A 24,735-nucleotide genomic window follows, 5' to 3' on the forward strand; every position below is an offset into this window, starting at 1 on the left:
AGACTGGAAGCACATAAAGTTTTAGAACTATATGGCAGACCTCAGTTTTTCAAACTGTTCAAATCACAAAGTTACAGCAACGTAGCATGAACCTTTGTTGCTCATTGTCTCAATTGCATTACCAAGCAGGGTCCCTTCCTTTTCCGGAATGAACCCGAGTGTCGTTGAAATTCAAACGCCAGCATCATTAGATTTCACTGCTTTAATTTCAAAGTTCAGTTAAGGTATTCATAGCTGGCTACAATATTTAGATTACACAAGCACAAATTAAGAGTGCGAGTTTTGTTACCGCATTTTAGCTTACCTGTGATTGCAGCTCAGCTTGGTACGTACTAAATTTTACTATTGTTAATTGTTAAGAATTATTTAATTCAAGTTCAAAGTTAAATCTCTTATTTCTAAATTGCGTAGATTCAAGTAGCTTTTGAAATGATTGTTGAGGTAGTCCAAGACTAACCGTATTTTACTGAATTTCGATGTGCTTCAGAAAGAAAGCTCACTATTAACTTCAGTCACTAAATTAACTTTCGATTTTCCGGTTTTATTAATTCTTTTGCTAAATTAAGTCAGAGTGTAGCGAAATTTATTACTTCTGACAAACCTTCAGTTTTCACACTACACGTGTCAACCTTCAGTTGCCACGCTTCTAGTGCTAATTATATGTGTAATAACCTTTCTTTTTCAGTTACTATAGTAATTGTCCTTAGGACTGGCGACCGTAATTTCCCCCAAATCTCAAATATCTAATTGCCGCTAGTTAATTGTTAACGTAACGGCCGCACATTTACTTTCTTTATTAACTTTACCCCTTTTCAAAATTAATTTCCACCAGTTTCATTTGCACTTTTCCTTTCATTAAGATGTAACCCTTTCCTCCCTCTTTACCGACAGATTAACTTCGGTGACGATTGCTTTTCCCAAATTTCCATTAGGTGCACGCAGTTTAATTTTTCACTGTCATTAAGGTCGATAAATGAGGGGGAGGTTACACATTATCAGTTTGAAATTATTACAGGTGGGATGTTCACACTCTCCAGGTTAGAAGATCTGCAATATAAGGAAAAGGGTAGATTGCTTCTCACCATACAGATGACATGTTGAGTTGTAGACAGCACAACGAAAAGACTGTTCCACACTTAGCTTTTGGCCAAAGCCTTCTTCAGAGAAGAAAACACACAACAAGCACATTTCATACACACATGACCACCATCTCCGATACCTATCAGTCTTTTCATTGTGTTTGTCTGCAACCTAATGTGTCATCTTTATGGTAAATTGCAACCTATCCATCTCCTTATATTGTTTCCTTTAGCTCTGTTTGATAAAGATGCCTGGCAAACTAGCAATACTCAAGAGCGAATCACCTATTGGATATTACTCTAGTTTCCCTATATTAAGTACTGCATGGGAGATTTCACATTAAAACTTGCTTGTTGTATTCATTTACTCTCATTAAAGATAATTATCTCTTTAATGATATTTCAATTCCATCCTTAAATCTATTATATTTCAAATTCCTCTTCCTCTACTGTTTTTAGTGCATTTTCCCATGAAAACTGGTCCCACACACAAGTTGCTGGACTCAAAATTCAAACTTATTTAATCTGATATTTTAACAGCAACTAGCACATTTGTTACACACTCTGATTAGAACACATTGCCACACTGATGCTTAGGTCTTCGGCACTAAATGATTTTTAAAAAATGCTTATCATATGATAGGAAAAATTACACAGTAACCACGATTCACAGTTGAAGTTACAAACTAACCTGGAAATCCTTTGCAACAGCCATAGCTTGTTCAAGGGCATTCATACGCTGCGTTGCATTTTCTGTCAGATTATCAAAACGCTGCATGAGCTCATGTAGCTGCCTCTCTATAGCTTTCCGTTCTGCTGGGTCTGCACCTGCCGCAACTTCATTGCCCATTGCAAACAGAGAAGACATGGAGTTTTGCCGGTCCAACAACATTTTCTTGAGGAACTGTAACAGTAAAAATAAATTCCATATTGAAATTGTACCTGCATTTGTCTCCACTTAAACAACATATATGGATGACTAAATTCATGTATGCAAGAACTGAAGAACAAATAGAAATTCATTGTGCATATATAATTTGGAATTCAAGATCTCATCATAATAAATTGATCACTTAACAATCTTATTTAGATAAAATATCTTCAGAGTTTCAAAGGTCTCTGAAAAATCTTAGATTGCAATCATTGGATCTGTTAGTAAGTTTTGCTATTGTGTCTTTATTTCCAAAGGTGTCCTCACAGGACTCTTTGGAGATCATTAGCAACAAGTTTGAGTTCCACATACTTCTCATTTCATGACCAATATTTTGAACAAATGGGCGATGTTGCCATGGGAAGCCCTCTGTCTCCTGTGGTGGCCAATTATTTTGTGGAGGACTTTGTAGAAAAAGCACTACAGTCAGCCAACTCCCAAACCCTCTTGTTTTCTGCAATATGTGGACGATACATTTGTGGTGTGGCCACATGGACTTTATACTCTACGTACACTTCTTCAGCATCTGAATTTGCTCCATCTGAATATAAACTTCACAATGGAAGTGGAAAAAGGTGGTACTTTACCTCTTCTTGATGTTTTGGTACACAGGAAAGCCAACACATACAGATATGAATCTTGTGACTCTTCAAGCTTTCCCGGCAGATGTGTTGTAAATAGTTTTCACAGGTTTGCCTCCGGATCACTTACAGATACATATATCTGCAGGCCACAAGCTGCCATCATCCTGTACAATGTGTTGTGAATTACGTATGTTAGTTCATAGATCATATGTGGTATCTGATCCTGAAAGCCTGTCGAGTGAAATGCAACATTTGAAGACAGTGTTCCGACAAAACTGTTATTCTGAGATACAGATACGCAATGCATTCAGGCCCAGGCGAGTTCAGTCTATAGAGCAGAATGAAGATACGAAGACACCCACAACTTTGGCATTTTTGCTGTATTTTGGTGCCATGTCGTCAAGAATCGGAAAAGTCCTTGGAAGATATGGAATTAAATGTGTTTTCAACCATCTGCAAAACTGAGAAACCTGTTGGGGTTCAGTTAAGGATGACCTTGGCCTGAAGAAATGTGGTGTGTACAGGATTCCTAGTCAATGTGGGGCAGTGTATATAGGCCAGACATGCCACAAAGTACAAGAACACTGCGATGAACACGAGCGTCATACACACCTTCGTCAATCGGAAAAGTCGGAAATTGCGGAACACTGTCTGAACACAGGACACCACATGATTTATGAAAAGACAGAAGTTTTATCCCCGGCATCATCTTTCTGGCATTGCATCATTAAGAAAGCAATACATATCCACACAGCCGATAATCTCATCAACAAGGATGCAGGATTCCAACTGAGCACAGCCTGGAACCCTGCATTGGCTGCTATTAAATCACGATGCGAAAATCAAGATCTTTGCTAAGAGGCCTGTCATAACATTGGTCTAGTGCGGCCATTGATGAGTAACGTCTGGCCACACTGTTGGCAAATGCGGCGTACGCGCAGGAGAGCCGCTCTGCAATTTTCAGTAGAGGGAGTTTGAATAAGGCACCATCTATCTGCAGATCATTGCGCATACGATTTCTGCGCCTTCGCATTCTTTGCACGCGTTATCTAGAAATAGGGCATCGATGTGTGGCTACCGTCAGGCGTACCTAGCCACCAGCAAGGTTGAACCACCTGAAGATGTTGGACAGTTGCTCTGAGGAAATGTTGTGGAATTTGCGCAATGTGATCCGGGGGCAAACCTGTGAAAACTATTTACAACACATCTGCCGGGAAAGCTTGAAGAGTCACAAGATTCATATTGTTTTTTTGTGGTTTACTAAATTATAATTCCCCTCAATTTCTAACAGTTTATCAAATGGCACAACCTTTGTCAATTCCACATCACTTGTCCCAAATTTTGCACCATTTACTATGATTCTACAATTCCATCTAAAAGTTCAAGTTATTTGTACCAGGACACGTGATGAGAAACAGGAATTCTACACAAATAACCAAATGTATTTGTTTTTTCCAGATGATACCATTAATTTCTCTAACATCTTTTATTAATATCTCAAATTTTCAGCACCCAAACCTTTCCTGGTACATCACAAAACCTCAAACATGTCTGGAGACAAGATTTTTTTAGTTCATAATGATGTGAAATAGAACATTCCAAAAGAGCAGTTTAATATCAATTACATTACGAACATTAGCTATAAAAAAAGTAATAAAAAGATGCACCTTTTGTTCTTGCAGCTGTGCCTTAACGACTTTGTAGTCGGCAGATGGTGGTTTCTGATTTGCAACCATTTCCTCAGTATCTGTTAACCACTTGGATAGACCATCAAGAGCTTCCTGGAATTTCCCTGACTGCAGTAAACCAACGTCCAGTTTACGGTCACGCTCATTCAACTGAAAATTTCAAGCACATTTTATTTGAAGCATTATGTAAAAAGAGACTGCAAATTTTGTCACTAGGAGGTACATTTATCTTTATGACATACTCTCTCTTTCAGATCATTCCATTTGTCATTCATCTTTTCCAGATCCTTCTCCAAGTTGACAGTACTGACACCACCAGAAGCCGACTGTATCAGTCCCTGACCCAGGCGATTGCATTCATCTATTCTAGAAGCTAATGGTTCCACTTCCTTGTCTCTGAATATTCTGAACTCTTCTTGTTGAGCTCGAATGGTATCAACTTCTGAACCAACAGGCTTCAGATGGTGAAGCTCATCACTTACCTAGAAAGAGGCAACAGTACTGGTTTATTAAACTGCATATAACAATGTAAATTTGCAAACAAAACTAAAGAAGAATTTCCTAGTTTCATTTAACTCTTATGTGAGTGTATTTTTGTAGTGACACAGTGAAATAATTTCTTTTTGTATCATACTGGAATTGTGGTCAACTGACTATACTTTTTTTTACAATTTTACTTTTATGATCTAGGAATAAAAACTACGGTGATACGTATACCTCCCACTGGCCCTTTTGTGAGCTGTTAAAGTATGGTGGCAAGTGGATTTCCCACTCACCTCTTGTGAGCTATTACTCACGAAAAAATAAAAAAGGCTATTTTTTTTACCTTTTAGTTTACTTACCACTATGTGAAAACAATCCCTAAAGCTTTGTTGACCACACCATAAATGAATAAACAGATGCAAGTAACAATAATATACCCGTAAAAACAAAGCACCACGTTCTGACTTCACACGAGACAACAGTAGAGATCTCATGACGAACAGAAACTGATGGTTGCAACAGTTTTTATACGCCTGGTACGGTAGTGGGAACATCCAGAAGTGGTAAGACAAATTTCGAAAACCTCTGTAAAATCACTAAGTTGGTGGTAATTAGTATGCTTCCCAAAACCCACAAATAACCCAAAGCTCTGAGAGAGATTATTTTGGTTGTGAGCATATTTCCAAAGGGTCTTTAAACCAATATTATTTGGTATGATGTATACTTCTCATGGTCCTAAAAGTTATATTTCACAACAAACAAACAACAGGTGGTTCAATTGATCACCACTAGTTGCCAAGAGCATATTGACACGGTAAGATATATTTCCATAAACGAAGTAAAGAAATACAGTTACTAGTAAGTATATTTCCCAGGGCTCACAAAAGCGTTAAGAAACATTTTAACGTATTTAACAGGCATTTGATTTTTCTATCCCTCCCCCACCCAGCTGTCAGCCCCCTTTGTTCCCCACCTCATTTCTCCCTTCACCCACTCTGCCTGACACATGCCTCACCCCAGTCTAGCTGCTGTGCTGCAGAGTTTAGTCAGCTTGTACAGCGTCACCGTACAGGTGCATGCGTAAATGCTATCAATTTACAAACCAACCACCTGTAATAAACTCTCTCTCTCTCTCTCTCTCTCTCTCCCTCTCTCTCACACACACACACACACACACACACACACACACACACACACACACACATTCGCCCCTCTCCAATATCTAGTATTCAAACCTGAGGCAGGTTGGTTTGTGGTTTGAGGCAGGTTGGTTTGTGGTTTGGAGCAATATCATTCACCTCCTACGAGACCGGCTGTTTTTGTTTCGATTTGCCTCCACAGATACCTCGTTTCCTGTACTCTTCTCTGCACCACTTCATTCATAACTGTGTCTCTCCAGATGATTTTAATCATCCTTGTAAACCACGTAATCTCTAGTGGTTCTAGCCATCATCTCTCTTGGTGTCCAACTGTCCAAGTTTCACACCCATGTAGGATTACATTCCAAACAAATGTTTTTGTGGTTCATTTCCTTATTTCCAGACTAATATTCTTTTTAGTGAGTACATTCTTTTACTCAAATTAAATGCAATTTCGGTCTGCTGTATTCTGCTCACGATTTCTTTCTGCCTTCTAGCATCCCTTATGACCCTGCTTCCCAAGTAAGTACATTCCTCTATAACTTCTAGCTCTTCCCTTCCAATTCTTATTCTTCAAGGTTCATATTCTTCTTCAGTACCGCACAGCATCACTTTAGTCTTTTGTTTGTATATTCTCATACTGTATTGATCCTCAAAAATTCTTTTCACTGTGCTGAGGACCTTCTCTAGATATTTTTGTCTCTGTGCTCTCAACAATATCATCAGTGTCGTGCAGCATGACTATCTTCTGCCCATTAATTTTGTCCCCACTTCAGTAATTTTGCAGACTATAGTTCCCAGATGCAAGCATTGAATATAAGAAAAGAAAGAGTGTATCCTTCTCTCATAGCTTTTCTAATTTTTGCTCCTTGTTTCTGATGAAACGCCTAATCACAGCCACTTCCTTGTTATAGGCACTTAGTATCACCCCCATGTTTTGGTATTTTAGACTTGCTTTCTTTAGCATTCTGAACATCTCTTACCGGATAACATTTTCAAATATCTTTTCTACGTCTATGAAGGAATAGAAGTTGGTTTATTTCTCTGTATTTGCTTTTCGATACGAAGTCTCAGTGCCAGAATCACCTCCCTTGTTCCTAATCCTCTCCCGTATCCAAACTAATCTTCATTCAGCATATCCTCCAACTTCTCTTCAATCTTCCCCAGAGTTATCTTCATGAGATTTCATGGTGCATGTGATATTAGGATTAAGTTCGGTACTGTTCACACTTTATAGCTGCCTCCTTCTTCGGAATAGAGATCACAAAGTATTTCTTTGAAGTCAGTTGATATTTCTCGTGTGTTACAGACAGACCTAATCAGTATCATTTCCACACAGTTACCAACATTCTTCATTAGTTCTGCTGGAATGTCATCAGTACCCATTGCTTTGTTCTCCCAAAGATCTTTAAGAGCTTTCTCAAATTCTTATTGCAAAATGTGGTCTCCTTTGTCATCTTCATTTGCTTTCTCTTCCTCTCCTGGTACATCCTCCACTAAAGGTGTTCTGTCATACAGTTCCATGTCTGCATCAAATAACATCTGTTAAAAAAATTATCTGGTTTCCTGTGGACTATCAGTTCTTCCATTTCACATACTTTCTTCTGCATCTCTGCACACATCCTAAAGAAATTGATCAGTTACATTTTCATGGTCTTCTGTTTTCGATAACCTAACATCTGCTGCAACCGATTTCCTCTTGATTTCAGGTTTAATTCTGCCAACCCTATTTTCTGCTGCTTTATATATACCAGATTTTATTTGCTCCCAGTCTTCTTTTACTCCGCCATTTTGTAAATTTTTATCTAGATAGTCTGTTTCTTGTGCATAATGCCTTGCCAGTTCTTTAGTTTTCAGGTTTTGTACTTCCCAATTCCATTTTTTGTGTTTTTTTCTTCGGACATTTGAATCTGAATGAACTTTTCATTAGGACCAGGTTGTGGTCACTGTCTATGTCTGCATTATTACAGTGAATGATTTAAAATTTATGGATGACCTTAACATGAAGGTTACCCACATTTAACACCACAATGACAGAAGAGGTACTGGCATATTGAAGTAACAGTCCACTCACTCAACCGAAGTGATTCTGAGACCCTGTTGGAAATCCAGTTTGGGTTGATTAGTCAGAGACTAAAAACTACTACTCCTGTAAATAATTCCCTTGTCTATAATCAATGTACCACATCGCACAATAGGAAGAGGAGTAGGAACAAGAAACCTAACACAAGTAAAATGAAGAGAGTTGTTCTAAACTCTGACTCCAGAGAAATACAGGATATAGAAAATGATTTAAAAGCAATAACCCATCTTTATCATCCAGGTATTTCAAAATTCCATGTTTTGCTATTCTTGTTCCTCTTCCCCAATGAACAAAAATGAAATTAATAAATTACACAAATAAAATTGAGATCTGATGGTATGATTACTGATAACAAAGGACTTTTTGTAACTAAAAAATGTGAGCTTGGCTTGGAAGAAATAAAGTGAAAATGAGAACAAAGAATAAACTAAGACAAGATAAAGAAGGTGATAAATTTAAGGTGAAAATTGGGAATAATAATTTAAAATTTAAATTTCTTATCAATGCTGGTCTGTGTGACTGTAAATATCATTTTATTTGTCTTTTTCAAATGAGTCCTTCAGTGGTGAATGATTGATTTTAAACTACTCAATGAAGTTGGATTCTTTAAAAACTCTAAGTGTGTCTTTGCATGTAAGTATGATGCTTTTCTTGTAGTGACCTGGGGGCCTTCCTTCAAACTATTTGCAATAAGCAATCGCTATGGACCTTAAGTGAACAATCTGCAACTCTTTGAGACCTTCATCACTAAATTACAACCAATTATATACTTTTATCACCACTTGACTATTTCCTTCTGAACTCTCATACAACATTTCACAAATATTACACACTTAACTAATATATTGCTGGAAAATTCAAACAGTTCTGGGAAATTACACTTATTCAATTGCATTATTGATACCTTCTTTCTTTCTTCTACTTTGTCAAAAGAAATCTCATCAAATACAAAAATCATGAAATGCTTACTGTCTTTCACACTTACATGTCTAATATCCTCTGTGATACCAGAATGTGCCTGGTAGAATGTTTCAAGCCTGTCAAGGGTTGTTGCTAAGTCTTCTTCGCGTGCACGACCTCTCTCCTCAAGCCGAGCCAATTGCCTACGTAACAGATCAGCTTGTTCCCGAGTGGCTGCAGTGTCTGGTGCAAATCCAGAATCTACAAGGCGTTCACCGGCAGACACTGTATCCCCCACATTGTCCGACACACGTGACAGCTGTTAAAAATTCATTTTTTTAAATTAAGATTATGAATAAACAAAAATACTAAGGCAGAAATGAATAATGTGGAATAAGTCTTCTGACTCTTGAAATGTATGAAAAAATGCCACTAATTTATAATAAATTCTAGTGTGATATACACAATCAAAATGGTTCAAATGGCTCTGAGCACTATGTGACTTAACATCTGTGGTCATCAGTCCCCTAGAACTTAGAACTACTTAAACCTAACTAACCCAAGGACATGACACACATCCATGCCCGAGGCAGGATTCAAACCTGCGACCGTTGCAGTCGCGCGGTTCCGGACTGAGCGCCTAGAACCGCTAGACCACCGCGGCCGGCTGTACACAATCATTTTTATATGATTGTTAATGCAAGACCATATTTAAGTAATAATGTCATAGTTTGTACCAGAAAGAGTTGTGTGATAATATGTCCATAGACTGAAAGACATAAACTTAATTCAGCATTAGATGCAGATCAACATGATAGACACTGAAAACTACTTTTAAAACCCACAGTAAAAGCAGAGATATTTGCTTTAGAATGAAAGAACAACTGTGTATGTGGCATTTAATACCTTTCTGATGAATTTGGCAATTTCATCTTGCTGTGTATGAACTGTTTTCAGATCTCGGCCAGGTGGCTTCATATTCTCTAGTTCTTGTTCAAGGTTCGACAAGTCGTGGCTCAAACCTTTCACTTGGTCCTAGATTAACAAACACAAAGCCCATGAGGAATTTAAGTAAAAAGCAATATCAGAATATCTCAGCCCTCACATTGCTGAAATACTCACGGTAAACTGAGTGACCGCAGTTGCAGCTGACTGAAGTTCACTGCAACGATCATCAAGTTTAGCTTGCAGGTCATCAAGACGATCCCCAATGCCATCCACTTCATCTTGCAGATGAGATGCATCAACTCCCAACTCTCCCGCTTCATGACACAAATCACCTGCTTGTTGTCGCACAGCAGACAGAGGTTTGCGTAATGCAGTTGTCTCCTCACGTAAGGTCTGAAAGAGATAAACAAAGGAAATCATAAAAATAATACCTCCAATCACTGATGGCACTTCCGAGAAACATGACAGTGTAGATAGGCAACTTCACTTCAACACCACTAAAGTAATCTTCAGAGTCCCAACCTTTATTCTGTCAAGCAGTTTTGGATCCTTTGCTGCACCACCAAGTGCATCATGAGATGCCAGCCTATCTTCACAGCGTTGCAGTGAATGTGTCAGGTCTCTTAGATTCTCAGAGAAATCTGTTAGTCGGCGAGACGTATCTTCGAGGGATTGTGTGCGTTCAAGTAACTCTGTAAAGAGATAAGATGTTATTAATTGCTACCTCAATATGATTACTTAAGTCATATTTAGTAATTTAATTTTTCAGTTTTTCAAGTTCTGATCAGAAAAAGTCACATCACAATTCACATTCTGTCAACTCTGCCAAGAATTTTATTTCAACCCCTTCCCCTGGTTCCATTATGGCAAGAAACAGATTCAAGGCAATATTATCAAACCTGCACTTGAATGCCATTGCAACTTACATTCCGAAAAGTCAACCTCAGCATGACTCCACGTATAAAATCAGGCCAGTCCTGGATCATTTCTTATTAGAATCACGAAAATCATTTTACCCATCAGAAAACCTCACTATTGACGAAGGCATGTGTGGTTTTCATGGGAGAGTGGTATTCCAGGTTTACATAAAAAATAAACCTGACAAGTATGGAGAAAAAAAGGTTTATTGAGTGGGATTCCAAAACTGGTAATGTTCTTAGATTGGGGGTATATGCTGGGAAAGGAACACAAGACAACTCCGTAATACCATTATTTGAGAGGTTGCTAGCAGATTACCTGGGAAAAGGCCACACTGTTTACTTGAAAAGACTTTATAGTTCACCAGCAGTATTCAATTTTCTGTGGCAACATAAAACAAAAGCAGTAGGTACAAGCATGACTAACCAGAAAGAACTACCAAATGAAATTGTTTCCAAAAACTGAAAAGGTATGAGTCTGTGTCAATGAGGAGGAATCATCTGCTTTGTTTGAAGTGAAAGACACTAGAGATGTACTATGCCTGTCCACTGTGCACAAAATGACCAGCTCGGGCATGTCTGGTCATACAAAGGAAGTATCAAAGTAAAATCAAAACCAGATGCCATTCTTGACTATAATATTTACAAAACAGGGGTTGTAGGAGTGATCAAATGATTTCTTACTATGCATTTAGGAGGAAACAGATGAAGTGGTGGAAGAAATTGTTCTTCCACATGCTTATAATAGCTGCAACAAATGCATTTTGTCTTATACTGGGAAACCAGGACTCCTGCTTAAGGAAAGAGCTGCCATTTTTCCACTTTTCTACGACAAATTGGTGAAGGACTAATTCACAAAGGTACCAGTTTGGCACTAGACAACTAGTGAAACTCACAGCAACAGACTTCCAGGACAACACTTTGCAGAAAAAATTCCAGCCACTGAGAAGGAGCGTCCAACTAGGATGTGTAAAGTTTGCTCTAAGAAAAATATATATATATATATATATATATATATATATATATATATATATAGTGGTAAAGCAGGTAAGAAGGAAACCAGCTGGTGGTGTTCAGACTGCAATGTACCACTCTGCATGCCAGAATGCTTCAAAATCTTCCAGACTGAAGCTAATTACCTGTGAATTTACACAAAACTAAAACACGCATTTTTTGTGAAACCGAAATCATACATTTTATGTTTGTTGTTATTCATTTTGTCAGCAAGCAATATAATTAAAATAAATGTTTAAAATAAACCTTAAAGACGGTTTTTTCATATGTTTTCTGTTTCAAGGTATCTTAAATATAAACGTGCCAGTGGTAGTTCAAAAAACGCTAGAAATGGCTGGTCACTGGACCAAGATTGTATCTAAGCTGCTGGTCCTCAAAGTGTTAATATGTTGTCATGATTAATGACAATACCAAGTCCACTCACCATTATTCAGACGATCCCATCTCTTCTTCATTTGTGCTAGCTCCCCTTTAACAACATCTTTATCAATATCACACGCAGCTACAAAAGTGTCACCAAGGGTACGGTTATTTTCAAATTCTCCAGAACGTTTCCATACTTCATTACGGAAGGCGGAAAGATCTTTAAGCTGACGTTCTATGTCTTTGCGCTTAAATGACGCTGGTGCCAAAGCCTCCAGCTTGGTCTCTGCCTGTGACAACCAAGGGAGGAAAGCTTCCTGTGCTTTGTAATACTTGCGGCAATGTTCCTGGAAGGGAGATGAAGAGATGATTTACTTGTTTTAAAACAGAACTACAGATAAATTTCATTTTACAGATACTTGAAACTGAAAGAAACATCTTTTTGCTGTCAATATTAGTTGTCATTCTTGCTTTATTACTCTTGATTAATTAATTTTACTGCAAAGAGGCAACAAAAGTCAATTACACGCAGTTCCTCTACAGCACATACCCCACTTCATCCACCTCCCTGCTCCCCCTTTGTCATCTGAATTTCAAGTCTACTAAACAGAGTAAGTTCTCCTGTTCTCTCCACCTCCCCCTCCTCTCCTGCTAATGTGACTTCTGTTTTAGAGCACACAACTTTCTGGTTGCTATTCTAAATCGGAAGTTCTGAACAGGTGGTTCAGCTCTTGCCTTCATGTGTTAACTCTTCCCCCTTAAGAATAACAAGAAGGAACCTTTGGTACAAAGATATAACTCCTACCAATATGTGCTGGAACCTTTCACATTACTGCAGTATAATTTGTTTCTATGAAAAATAGACAGCAGTGTAAAAAAAAAGAATGGTTTGTTTCTTCTCATTCCTATTTCAAAGTGTTAAGAGATTCTTCCTTACTGCTTCCATCATCTACAGTAATCCTAAAAAAAGAATGGCTCTGAGCACTATGGGACTTAACATCTACGGTCATCAGTCCCCTAGAACTTAGAACTACTTAAACCTAACTAACATAAGGACATCACACAACACCCAGTCATCACGAGGCAGAGAAAATCCCTGACCCCGCCGGGAATCGAACCCAGGAACCCGGGCGTGGGAAGCGAGAATACAGTAATCCTAATGGCCTTTAGTTTTTCCTGGAATGATCTAGTTCCGAGTGGCTGAAGAACTTTCTCATGAGCTAAAATGATGTCAAACTGATGTGATGCTCCTTCCTCTACAGAACATAATGGTGTTAAAGCTATTGAAATTTGCTGCAAAAGGTTTAGGAAATTGATATAAATAGTTAGCATGTACTAATTTGCAATTACTGATATTGTTTCTGCCAAGGCTATAATTTTATGAGAAAAATTCATTTACCACAGAAAACATGATTGGTTAATTGCAGCCCAATTGAGACCGTTTGTTAGAACAGTTTACTAAAAGCTACTATATCTTTGTCCTCCTCATAGGTGGGTCCCTATAGTCCTTCCTTTGTAACTGTGCCTAAGCTATCCATCTCCCCCTTCTGAAGAAGGAATTTTTACTACCAAAAGCTAGCTAGCTTGTCACTTCTACCATTAAATAAGTCTAATGCCAGTATTACACATTTTGTCTTTTGAAGGCAAGTCCAAGGCAGAAGGTCTCTCCTTAATTTATTAGTTTTATAGACTGATTTTTCCTTTCTTACAAAGAAAAAAAGTACTACACTATAAAGGCTGGCAAAGCAAGAGTAATCACGGGTAGAATGACATATAGCTGACTAGAGTAAAAACCTGTAAAAATATTATCTTGCTCACTCACCATGCATGTCTGCAGTCTTGTATGTCTCTCCATAATATCCTTGCGCAGTCGGTCCCACTGAGACTGAATCTTATCAACATCTCTCTGCAAATTGCGTGAATCACTGCGCTGCATCTGTGAAGATCTTGCCAAAATGTCCCGCCCCTTGTTTAACAGCATTATTACCTCATGTTCTTTGCTCATTACCTCCTTATAAACAGGCTGAAAATGTAAAACACAACATCAGCACAAAAACATTATTGATATGTCTAAAAAGTGGCACATATTATACAGAAGTATGTCGTCCATCACAAGAATTTTATTCCTTCAACAATATACTGAATGATTAACACTTTTTACTAAAAGCTTGGAAGATAAAGAGGAAAACATGTAACAAGTTAAAACTTTAATTTGGTCTAAGAGGTGAACACAGATAGCATTAGGGTGTGCAGCCCTGTTCATGGAAGGCAAGGGTTCCAGAGTCGATATCCAGTGTGACACACAATTTTAACTTGTCACAAAAATGTTAGCCCCCTTCAATATTTACTTTTCTATGTATGAACTCATGATTAAAATGTAACTGATGTAAGTCTATTCTCACCTCGTGCTGATCAAGTTGTTGCTGTAATACTTCTCTATCAGCAGACACTAACAACCTTTCAGACATAGCTCCAAGTTCATCAGACAGCCATCCCAAAGTGCGTGCACATGATGCCTCAAACTGTCTACCATCTCTGAAATATACCAAACAAATTGAAAGTATGCATATTGCAACATCAGCCAGAAAGATATTAGTTTCTATAAAGTAAAACATATTCTTGCAAATATGGAGCACAAATCCGAACTTCTTTCAAAACAATAAAAAGAATCAATAAAATGAGTCTGAACTGCGTCAAAAATCTTTGTTGATGGTTCTATCTAAGGAAAGACTTCTGTAATATTACAACAGACAACACTATCACACAATAGTTATATAACACATTTGTTACAGTGTCATATCTACACTGACTCTGTTAGAGACAAAAGGATGGCTACATCATATATGGCAAAGGCCTAAGGCTTGCTTAACACTACAACAAAGTTATGAATGTTCAAAAACTGCACACATGTATAAAAATCATGCAAATTTCTCTCTTAGTAGCCCCTGTTCCCTCTACCCATGAAGCTTTGGAGTATCGATACCAACAATGCCACTAACACAATGAGAACAAAGTAAAATATTATGAAGAACAGAAAGTTAAAACCATTCAGTTCTTGTTTATTGCAGTGATTAGTTCATTCTCAAATTCATCAGCAGTGCTAGAATACAGAACTACAAGTTTTCCAAGGTCTGCAGTAGAGTATATGAACAAAGACTTCATTACTTAAAAGACGTCTAGCCATGATATCAATTAATTACCGTAGGTTGCCTTCAATTTCTGCTTTGCGGTGATCCATTTTCTTCTGCAATGTATTGTATTGACGACCAACAGCACCAAGTTTTCCCTGTATCTCTGCTCTAGAAGCAGGGTCACTAAGTACATCGCACAGCTGAGCCCCTGTTGATTCTGCATCTGCCAATAGAGGACGCTGGCCCTCAAGCTGACGTTCAAGATTCTATAAAATTTAAAAGTATGACAAGTATTTTAACACTCATTACTGGTTAACTTAAGAAATGATTATTAAAATTCTACTTTCTGTCTCTGTATCTTTCATTTCTACTGTCTGCAACTTAACTGTAAGTAACATTTACTTTTAAATACTGTAGTACATAAATGTCAGTTATCTTTACATTCAAATGACAGAGCAATGATAAAATATCCACCATGAACCTGAATAAGAGCATGTTAAGTAGACAGATAAACGCAGCTGTATGTGTGGTGGAACTACATAACCTTCTATTATATCAACATTCACACTGATGATGTACAATGTAATGGAACAAACTAATTCCACATCTACTTGTGGAAAAGCAGTAGCATTGAGTCAGTGACAAGCACACACACAAGATAAAAAGACAACTTGCTAGGTTTTGGAACACATCCTCCTTTCTCTTTTGTGAGTGTATATTGATGACCCATCACTTCTGCTATTCAGCGAGTGGTCTTTCACTTTTAAAGTATTTACATTCTGCCAGAACTTTCTTTAAAATTATAAATCTGTTTCTATATACTGATTGTGTGTTCAACATGTGGCAAACATTTTCTCCAGATTTTATTTGTAAAAATCAACATGAAATTTTTCTGTAGTCACACCATTTTGCATCATGATTACAGTATGTGTTCAAGAGTGTAGCAATGCCACAAAAAGTGGAAACAATTCTCTATTAGTATGAGATCATATAGTTGAGTCGGCATACGATGATCCTACCAGCACTGTTGCCAGACTTCAGCTGCAAAGTAGGTGAAAACAGCAGTCATCTATAGACCTCTGGCAACACTGATGTGTTGGTACAGAGATGTGTACAAAGTCACTTTACACGCTTGGTTCAAGCAGGCACGTGAAGCTTGTGCTCATCTCACTCCAACAGGTATCTTCTTACATCGACACTACTATATTTCTTATAAACTATGTACAAAACAGAAAATCATCTGAATATATTTACAAATATGAACAGTTACTGCTCAATGAGTGAAACAACAATACTGTGAAAATAACTGTGTACTGCTAGCAGTCTAGTAACGAAACATTACACAAACCTCAACTTTACGAAGTTGCTCCTCTGGATCCCGGTCAAGGGGTACCTCATCTAGCTGGTCTGAAAGAGCTTGCAAGGCATCTCTCAAGCGCAGCAACCCAGCATCAAATTCACGGCTAGTATCAGCAGCAGCACCCAACGAGTCAGCACGTTCTTGAAGCCTCGCAAGGAGTTCCGCCCATCGTTGTTGCAGAGATGTCAGCTTCACTGATATGCGCTGAGCATCGGGTGCTGACATGTCCAACTTCGACAGCACAGCAGAGCCAACTTCCTCCAAATGAGATAATTGTGGCTGCTGAGTGCGGAATTCTTCCCGTAGAACCTGTGATAAACAGAAGCACAACATTAGCAATCACAGAGACAAACTGAGAGGAGTAAGAAATTAGTATTGCACTAGTTTTATGCCTGACAATGTTTAGTATCAGTAACCTTTACAGCTGATTACAGCTGTAAGTTGTTAGTTGGTTTTGAATGGCAGGTGTGATGGAGATTGTATAAAATCACATATATTATAAAATCAATGTAAAGGTAAATGAAGGGTAAGAATCTTCACAGCTAACTAGTACAACACACACACACACACACACACACACACACACACACACACACACACACACACACACAAAAAAACAAATGTGTGTGTCACATGGCTACTTAGTGTTATGGCAACTGCAGTATCCTATGTGATGATGCAGCCACTACCTCTCCCCTCTTCACCTCTCCCTCTGTGTGTGTGTGTGTGTGTGTGTGTGTGTGTGTGTGTGTGTGTGTGTGGTGGTGGTGGGGGGGGTGTTGCTGGTGATGGAGGGGGGGGGGGGGGGGGAATATACATTTGCTTTAGTTATGAAGCACTTCAGTTTTGTTTAGGTGCCTGCCAAAGTTTCAAAATTTCAACAATATAATGAATGAGTACCTGTAACACTCCTTTTCTTTTATTTGTAACCTTAACTGAAATTATTACCGGTTATCACTTGTCATAACTTTTTAGTACCTTTAATTGTAAAACAGACAGTGGCATATATCCACTAAACCACAGACTCAAAGAGTCAGGAAAGCTAAGTAACATACCTGTACTTGCTGCACTTGGCTCTGAACCATTCGTGAATCAGAAGAGATAGGACCAAGAACAGTCATCATACGATCTTTAGCTCCTAGCCAGGCTGAGAGGTTGTCATGTGTATCATAGAATTCTTTGATATCATCCATCAGTTTTATTCTGCAAAAAGAAAATAAAGCATTGTAATAATCTCAGTGTCTCAAATAGGCACCCAGGTCTTTACAATCTCGCTATTTAAGTTCTACAATTCATAATAAAGGAACTTCATGATCTACTTAAAATTATTAATACCTGTAAAATCACAGTCTCTTACAACATCTCTGTTATATGAGGGGGGAGTCAAATGAAAACCTTAATTTTTCTTTTTTTTATTAAACAAGAAGGGGAACACAATTATATTATTTTTCGACAAAGCCTCCTCATCATTCAACACACTTCCTTCAGTGTATAGGAAGTACATGGATTATTTTGGTTGGGGGGGGGGGGGGGGCACGATAAATAAATACAATTCTTTTGATCATGTGGGCAGCCACTTGTGCATTGCCTGCTGCACCTCTTCATCAATATGAAATTTCTTTCCTCCCATCGCCTCTTTGAGTGGTCCAAACATGTGGTCATCGTTTGGTGTGAGATCTGGTGATTATGGAGGATATGGCAGAGTATCAAAGTGTAGGTCACTGATGATTGTAAGCACTGCACAGCAGTATGAGGCTGAGCACTGTTATGTTACAAAACAGTATCTGTAGTCAGAAGTTCATGTCACTTCGATCTTATTGCAGGCCAAAGCTAATTTATTAACATAGTCAAACATGATACACTGTTGATGGTGTTTCTCACAATCCTGTAGTGTTCCTAGACTGTACTTCAGTCATTCCAAAACAGTCAGCAAAACCTTCCCTGCAGATATATGTGTGTCCAGAACTTCCTCGATTGCTCTCAGTTTTGGGCTGGTGGTAGTCTACCCAGGTTTCACCTCCTGTAATGATTCTTGTGAAGAAGTCATCACCTTCTGCTTCAAAGTGCCACAAAAGTTCTTCACAGACGTCAATGTATTGCTCTTTCGGTTCAGGAGTGGGCTGCCATGGTACTCATCTCGCAAACACTATGAAAAACTTATCATTTCATGAATGATTTCAGGTGTTGGACCATGATTAATGTTCAGATTTGCAGTTATCTCAACCATCGTCACATGGCGACTTTCTGTCACAATGGTTTCAATGTTGCAGCTGGTGTCACGACGTGGTGTGCCTGTCCTGGGCACTGACAACCTGTCACAGAAGTCACACCATTTTCAAACTTTCTGCTCCACTCATACACTTGCTGCAGTAACAGACAGTCATTATCAAACTGGATCTTCATTTGCCAATGGATCTCAATAGGATGTTCAGAAAATGTATGACAGAACACTGCACTTACACGGTGCATTTTGAAAGTTGGGCAGCCACTATGAAACAGTGTTGTGGATATGTTTCAGTTGTCTTTAGTATGCTGCCACCTGTAGGGCATTCCCTACATCTCTGTAACAGTATGGCCAACTTTGTTGCCGAGAAATGTAGATTTTTAATTACATTTTTCAGGTTTTCATTTGACTCCAGTTTGTAGTAATATACAATCTCCCCCCCCCCCTCTCTCTCTCTCTCTCTCTCTCTCTCTCTCTCTCTCTCTCACACACACACACACACACACACACACACACACACACAAACTAACCTGTCCTTGCATCTATCATTTATACTCTTCCATCGAGTAACAACATCAGTCAATTCATCATGCAGTGTATCAGACCCTTGTACACTGGGTTTCCTCTTGAGAAGATCAGCAACTTGTCCTCGAGTGTTATCCAAAAGAGATTGTTTCTCGTACATGTCCTCCATGATAGCCTATAAAAATACCAATTTTTATTCAACAAATAAATAGTGATCAACAACTAAGGCCTTTCTGCAATTTTTAAAAATATTGCACACAGTTATAGAAAAATGAGTAAATGGAAATAATTGTGAAATAACCTTGTGACAGTTGTTCACAAATATGAATAGGAAGTGATGTTAATAATGGCTGTTAAGGGAAAAGTATGGAGATCCTAATTTTTAATAAATCTGTCAACATTACTTTCTTAATGATTTAGTTAACCAAGAAAACCTCTCATTGACTACTATTCATATAGCACAATATACTGGCATATTTCACTTACTCAAATTATATAATGCTTGTCTTACACAAGATATATGCTGTTAAATAAAGGATAATACACAGTTGTGGTGCAACACTTTGTAACAATTTTAAATGACTTACTGACAATTTCATATGTCTATCTTTCTTTCCACTGTTTTCTCCTTTATATTACAGGTCTACCAATTCTACAGCCAGCGTATTTGAGAAAAATTTACAAATCGTCATTTTGGTGAAAATCCACAATAAACTGTTTTACAATAGGTTTTATTGTCAGTCTACAATGCATCCATTTTTATAAACCGTAACCTGTTTCTGTTTCTCATGAACAATCTTTGGATTATAAGAAAAACAACCAACATCCCATGTAAATTTTGCTGATGAACTGGATAGGTTACTCATGTAGCCAAAACAATCAATCTGAAAATGGTTCATATGGAACTGAAATGTGACACTATTTTAAAAATGAATTCAATCTAGATGGGTAATGAAACTGTTGTCATTTCTTTTTTATCTCTCAGAGGGTAACCCAATCTGGAATACCGTATTTTTGACATTACATGTCTCTTACTGCTTATGAGATGGAAAACCCTATTAATATTCTGAATTGGAATTTAACTACAGATTATATAATCCAATCCAACAATATTATAGATAGTTTGCATCAAATTTAGAATAAATTAACTAGTTCATTTCTCACAATTCTGAAGCAAAACAATTATGCACATTTCAGATTAGAAGTGGAGATAAATATTTACCTTTATACTCTTAGCAGCTTTGTTAGCTTCATCTTTTGTCTGTGGCACTACTTCTTTTGGCAGAGATCGTTGTACCTTGTCCAGGAATGCTGACAACGTACGTAAACTATCCATGTGCCTACGTACTTCCTCACGTGTGCTGTCCAACTCTGATTGGCGATCCGATAGACGTACACCAAGCAACCCATAACGGTTATTAACCTCTGTCAGTTGCTGCTGAACTGGTGATAATTCTGTAAGAGATTTGTATTGAACATATGAAGTATTCCTAGTACATAAAAAGTCAAGAACATAAAGTTAAAAAGCTACAAATTTTTTGATACAGAATGCTTCAAGAATGGCAACACCATAGGTACATAATGTCCCATACACAAAATAAAAATTATAATTACAAAATGTGTTGCTGCCCCTCCTCTCTCTGGGTGAACTTTTAAATGCTGAATTTTTTGTACTCATTTTGACAATGGTAAATATTAACTATGCATATTGGTCTTCCCATAGAGACAACATCTGTGCTTATAGAACATTCATTACTCTTTTCTACACAATACACGTTAATACTAAAGCCCACAGAGAATTAGGAGACTAAAATACCCTGGGTGGTTTGCTGCATATACTCTGGCATCGTGACCTAAAGTGATGGGGTACATTATCTTTATGTTTAGTTTAAAACAAATAGTTTTTGAACAAATGAGAAACAATCAACAGTGCTGTCCCTATTAGAAAATACACATATAAAATATATAATTGTGTGTGAAGCCTGTTATGATAGTATTTCACGACTAAAAAATTCCACCAGTCAATGGTGACTTCACCTAATTTCTTTTTTTTATGCACGGAACGTACTGATTCTCCCTCATATACTACAGACAGGCATCTTAAAAAATTATACTACAGATTACGTACATTCCTTCGTCGTCTTTTGTGATCCTTAACGAAAACTGTGTCCATCTGAACAAATTTAGGACACACAATGCCTGCAGTTTCTGGTGTAACTTGCTGAAAACTAGTTGCCTCAACAATAAAACATTCTCTCTCTATCTCTCTCTCTCTCTCTCTCTCTCTCTCTCTCACACACACACACACATACACACACACACACACACACACACACACACACACACACACACACAGAGGAGCGCGCACGCGTGCCAATGTTTTCTGTTTTGAATTAACAGGGCTTGTTATGAATTTACTAGTTTTTAAATCAAATTTGGGAATAAGGAATTGTTATGAAAAACACATTGGGTTTCCATTGTTTTGGATAAAGATCCTAGCTTTGAAACTAACAAGAATGGGTAACTGATTAGTACACAGTGCAACCCATTCTTCATGAATCAGTAACTAGTAATGGAAAAACTAAAGCGAGAGAGGGAGAGAGTGCAGCACCTAGTAGTAGTAGTAGTAGTAGTAGTAGTAGTAGTAGTAGTAACAGTAACAGCAGCAGAATGCTCTTAACAGAAAACTAATTTTATTTTACTTCATGCTGCGATGAAATACTGATCAGGAAGACACAGAAGCACACATAGTATCACACAATCAAAAAACTGAAAATTATAAGATTTAAGTACAAAATGAATCTATTCTAAATGTACAAATTAAGAGTGGCCTCTCAACTGTGAAAACTTTACAGTAGCTTTGGTCACCATCCAAGCCAATTTTGTGAAATATTAGAACTCTATCGCAATATGTTATTGTAAAACCGATTACAGTTGGCAGGAGAGAAAACCCATTCACATGCTTTGATGACTCTACAATTTTGCCATTTCTTTATCTCCTTTACTGTATGTCCACATGCTTACCCTCTGAGGATCATATTAAATGTACTCCCACAGATTTTAGAATGCTAATACTTGATAAGGTTTCACATAGGAACATACAAAGACCATCAATTTCCATTTTACAAAGAAATCAAAACTGACTTCAATTTTTTTACTTGCACACTAATAGTGAGATTTCTTTGTTTATCTGTACGGCAGGCTCTCCAGATGCTCTGTGGGATGACAAGACCACATATTAATGCCATTAACTGTAGTTGCATGGCACAGAAATTGATGCTAGCTACCACCAAAAACTAACTCTCACCAGCATTTCCTCGATTTTACCGAAGCTTCCAACAAATAAGGCAATGTTCACAATAACAAACCAGCTTTTTGCAGGCACATTATATATTGATACTAACAAAGGGGAGATTTAGAAGCAACCATGGTTGAAAGTAAAATTCACATTTTGACAACAGAGCATTTCAGGCAAACTTTAGGACTATTTTTCTACTGTTTTTATTTTCTTTTTAGCAAAACATGTTGGGGCACCTCTGTGCAATCACCAGTGAGTGTTGTTTATTGAAAACTGTAAAAAGTGAAGGTATTTTAGGTTACAATTGATGTAACAAAGTGAAACCAAAAGAACGTTTTTGTTCATTTTTCTTCTTACCATCATTTTACATTATATGGCGTCCCGCACTGATAGCATGTCATCTTCAAACCAAATGATGTTAATGACAATTTCATCATCGAGTTAACGCATCCCTTAATTTTTAAAAAAGGTGATTTTGGTGGCAAAATGTTCTGTATATATATTTGTTATTACTCAAATTTTTTGTGGCTGATCCTCCTTCTTTTGCGTTTGACGGCACTGCACACACATATTAATGTACTTTATGTAATTTCATTTTTCTAAACGCCTTTCCACTTGACAAAACATGGTGAATACCATGTTGTTGTTTTTCCTAACTGCTAGGTTAAACAAAATTATACACAGTACATTAATGTGTGTGTGTGTGTGTGTGTGTGTGTGTGTGTGTGTGTGTGTGTGTGTGTGTGCGCGCGCAGTGCCCTTAGAACGCAAGAGTAGGAGGATTAGTCACAAAAAAATATGAGTAATAACAAATACATACGCAAAACATTTTGTCAAACCAAAATCATTTTTATTAAAAATAAAGGGAAGTGTTACTCGGCGATGAAATCGACACTGACATTTACATTTACATCGTTTGGTTTGCAGATGACAGGCTATCAGTGCAGGGCACCATACAAATGGTCCTGCAACACCATATAATGTAAAACCACGGTAAGGAGAGAAATGAACAAAAATTTTCTTTAGGCCTAAAAACTTTCTTTACGCCTCACTTTGTCAGATCAGCTACAACCAAAAATATGTTCACTTTTTACAGTTTTTAATAAACAAAACCCACTGATGATGGCATAGAGGTGCCGAAACATATCTGGATAAAAAGAAAAAAAAACAGTGCTCTTGCATAATATGCAGAACCTATATCCTGTACTTTAGCTGCAAACACAGAAAGAAAAACAAGAGCTGCAGATCTAAAAGATGAATAACTCAATGAAGAAGGTTTACATTAAAGCTGTATGCCTTCACGAAACGAACATCTGTTTTAGATGAAAATTTTAGCAATGGTAGTATTTGCTTGCTGCTACTGACAATAATATCATAGCGAATTGTTAGAATGTAAAATGCAGATGTGTACCTTCCTGTATCAGTATTTTGCTATCATAAACCAAACTAAACAAACAATGGAAAGAAATGAAAGAGAAAGCGAATAAAGCTACACATTTGCCAGAAAAAGATGCAAATTAGGTAACAAAAAAATTAAAACATACAGGATTGAAACATACAACTGAACATGAATGATGAACATTCATCTTCAGAGATGTGCTTCACAGATGGTGTACAATTAGAGAGAGAGAGAGAGAGAGAGAGAGAGAGAGAGAGAGATTTACATAAAGGTGTACTCAGATACTACATAATGTTGGCAGCAAATCAGCAAATGAATCATCCATGCACAGCACCAGACCTACATTTTTGATAGAAGCACAGAGCCAAACATAATATTTTGAAGGAGAAGTGTCTCACCTTCAAGGTGGAAGCCATCCTGTGATGACCGTCTGCTGCTGAAACCACTTGAACCTCCAGGAGAAACAGGGCTCTGAGCGTTGAAGCCAACAGATTTTGTGGGAGATGGTGACCGAGCTTCTTGCGAAGATCGACGAACTGAATAAAATGTTTCCCAAATGACTGACAAGGTGAACTTTTGTCTAAACTACATTTGTAGAGAGAGTTCTGTAGTTCATAAGTTTTGATATTAGAACAATAGCAGAAAGAACAGACAAGTATGGTAGCCCTT

General features: G+C 37.7%; 1 protein-coding gene across 1 annotated transcript in view; it reads right to left on the reverse strand.

Moving 5' to 3' along the window:
- LOC126195243 (microtubule-actin cross-linking factor 1) overlaps window positions 1-24,735 on the reverse strand; it is a 503,782-nt gene that overhangs the window by 134,746 nt on the left and 344,301 nt on the right. The window contains exons 45-60 of the mRNA XM_049933770.1: window positions 24,465-24,602; window positions 20,592-20,824; window positions 19,375-19,544; window positions 17,676-17,823; window positions 16,609-16,929; window positions 15,330-15,526; window positions 14,532-14,664; window positions 13,952-14,152; window positions 12,191-12,476; window positions 10,358-10,527; window positions 10,010-10,228; window positions 9,794-9,922; window positions 8,973-9,206; window positions 4,525-4,764; window positions 4,262-4,432; window positions 1,771-1,983 (exon numbers count right to left, since the gene is read on the reverse strand). Of these exons, the coding sequence (XP_049789727.1) occupies window positions 1,771-1,983; window positions 4,262-4,432; window positions 4,525-4,764; window positions 8,973-9,206; window positions 9,794-9,922; window positions 10,010-10,228; window positions 10,358-10,527; window positions 12,191-12,476; window positions 13,952-14,152; window positions 14,532-14,664; window positions 15,330-15,526; window positions 16,609-16,929; window positions 17,676-17,823; window positions 19,375-19,544; window positions 20,592-20,824; window positions 24,465-24,602 (3,203 nt within the window). The remainder of the gene's footprint in view (window positions 1-1,770; window positions 1,984-4,261; window positions 4,433-4,524; window positions 4,765-8,972; window positions 9,207-9,793; window positions 9,923-10,009; window positions 10,229-10,357; window positions 10,528-12,190; window positions 12,477-13,951; window positions 14,153-14,531; window positions 14,665-15,329; window positions 15,527-16,608; window positions 16,930-17,675; window positions 17,824-19,374; window positions 19,545-20,591; window positions 20,825-24,464; window positions 24,603-24,735) is intronic.

Source organism: Schistocerca nitens, chromosome 7 (assembly GCF_023898315.1).
Source record: "Schistocerca nitens isolate TAMUIC-IGC-003100 chromosome 7, iqSchNite1.1, whole genome shotgun sequence".
NCBI classification, from domain to species: Eukaryota; Metazoa; Arthropoda; class Insecta; order Orthoptera; family Acrididae; genus Schistocerca; species Schistocerca nitens.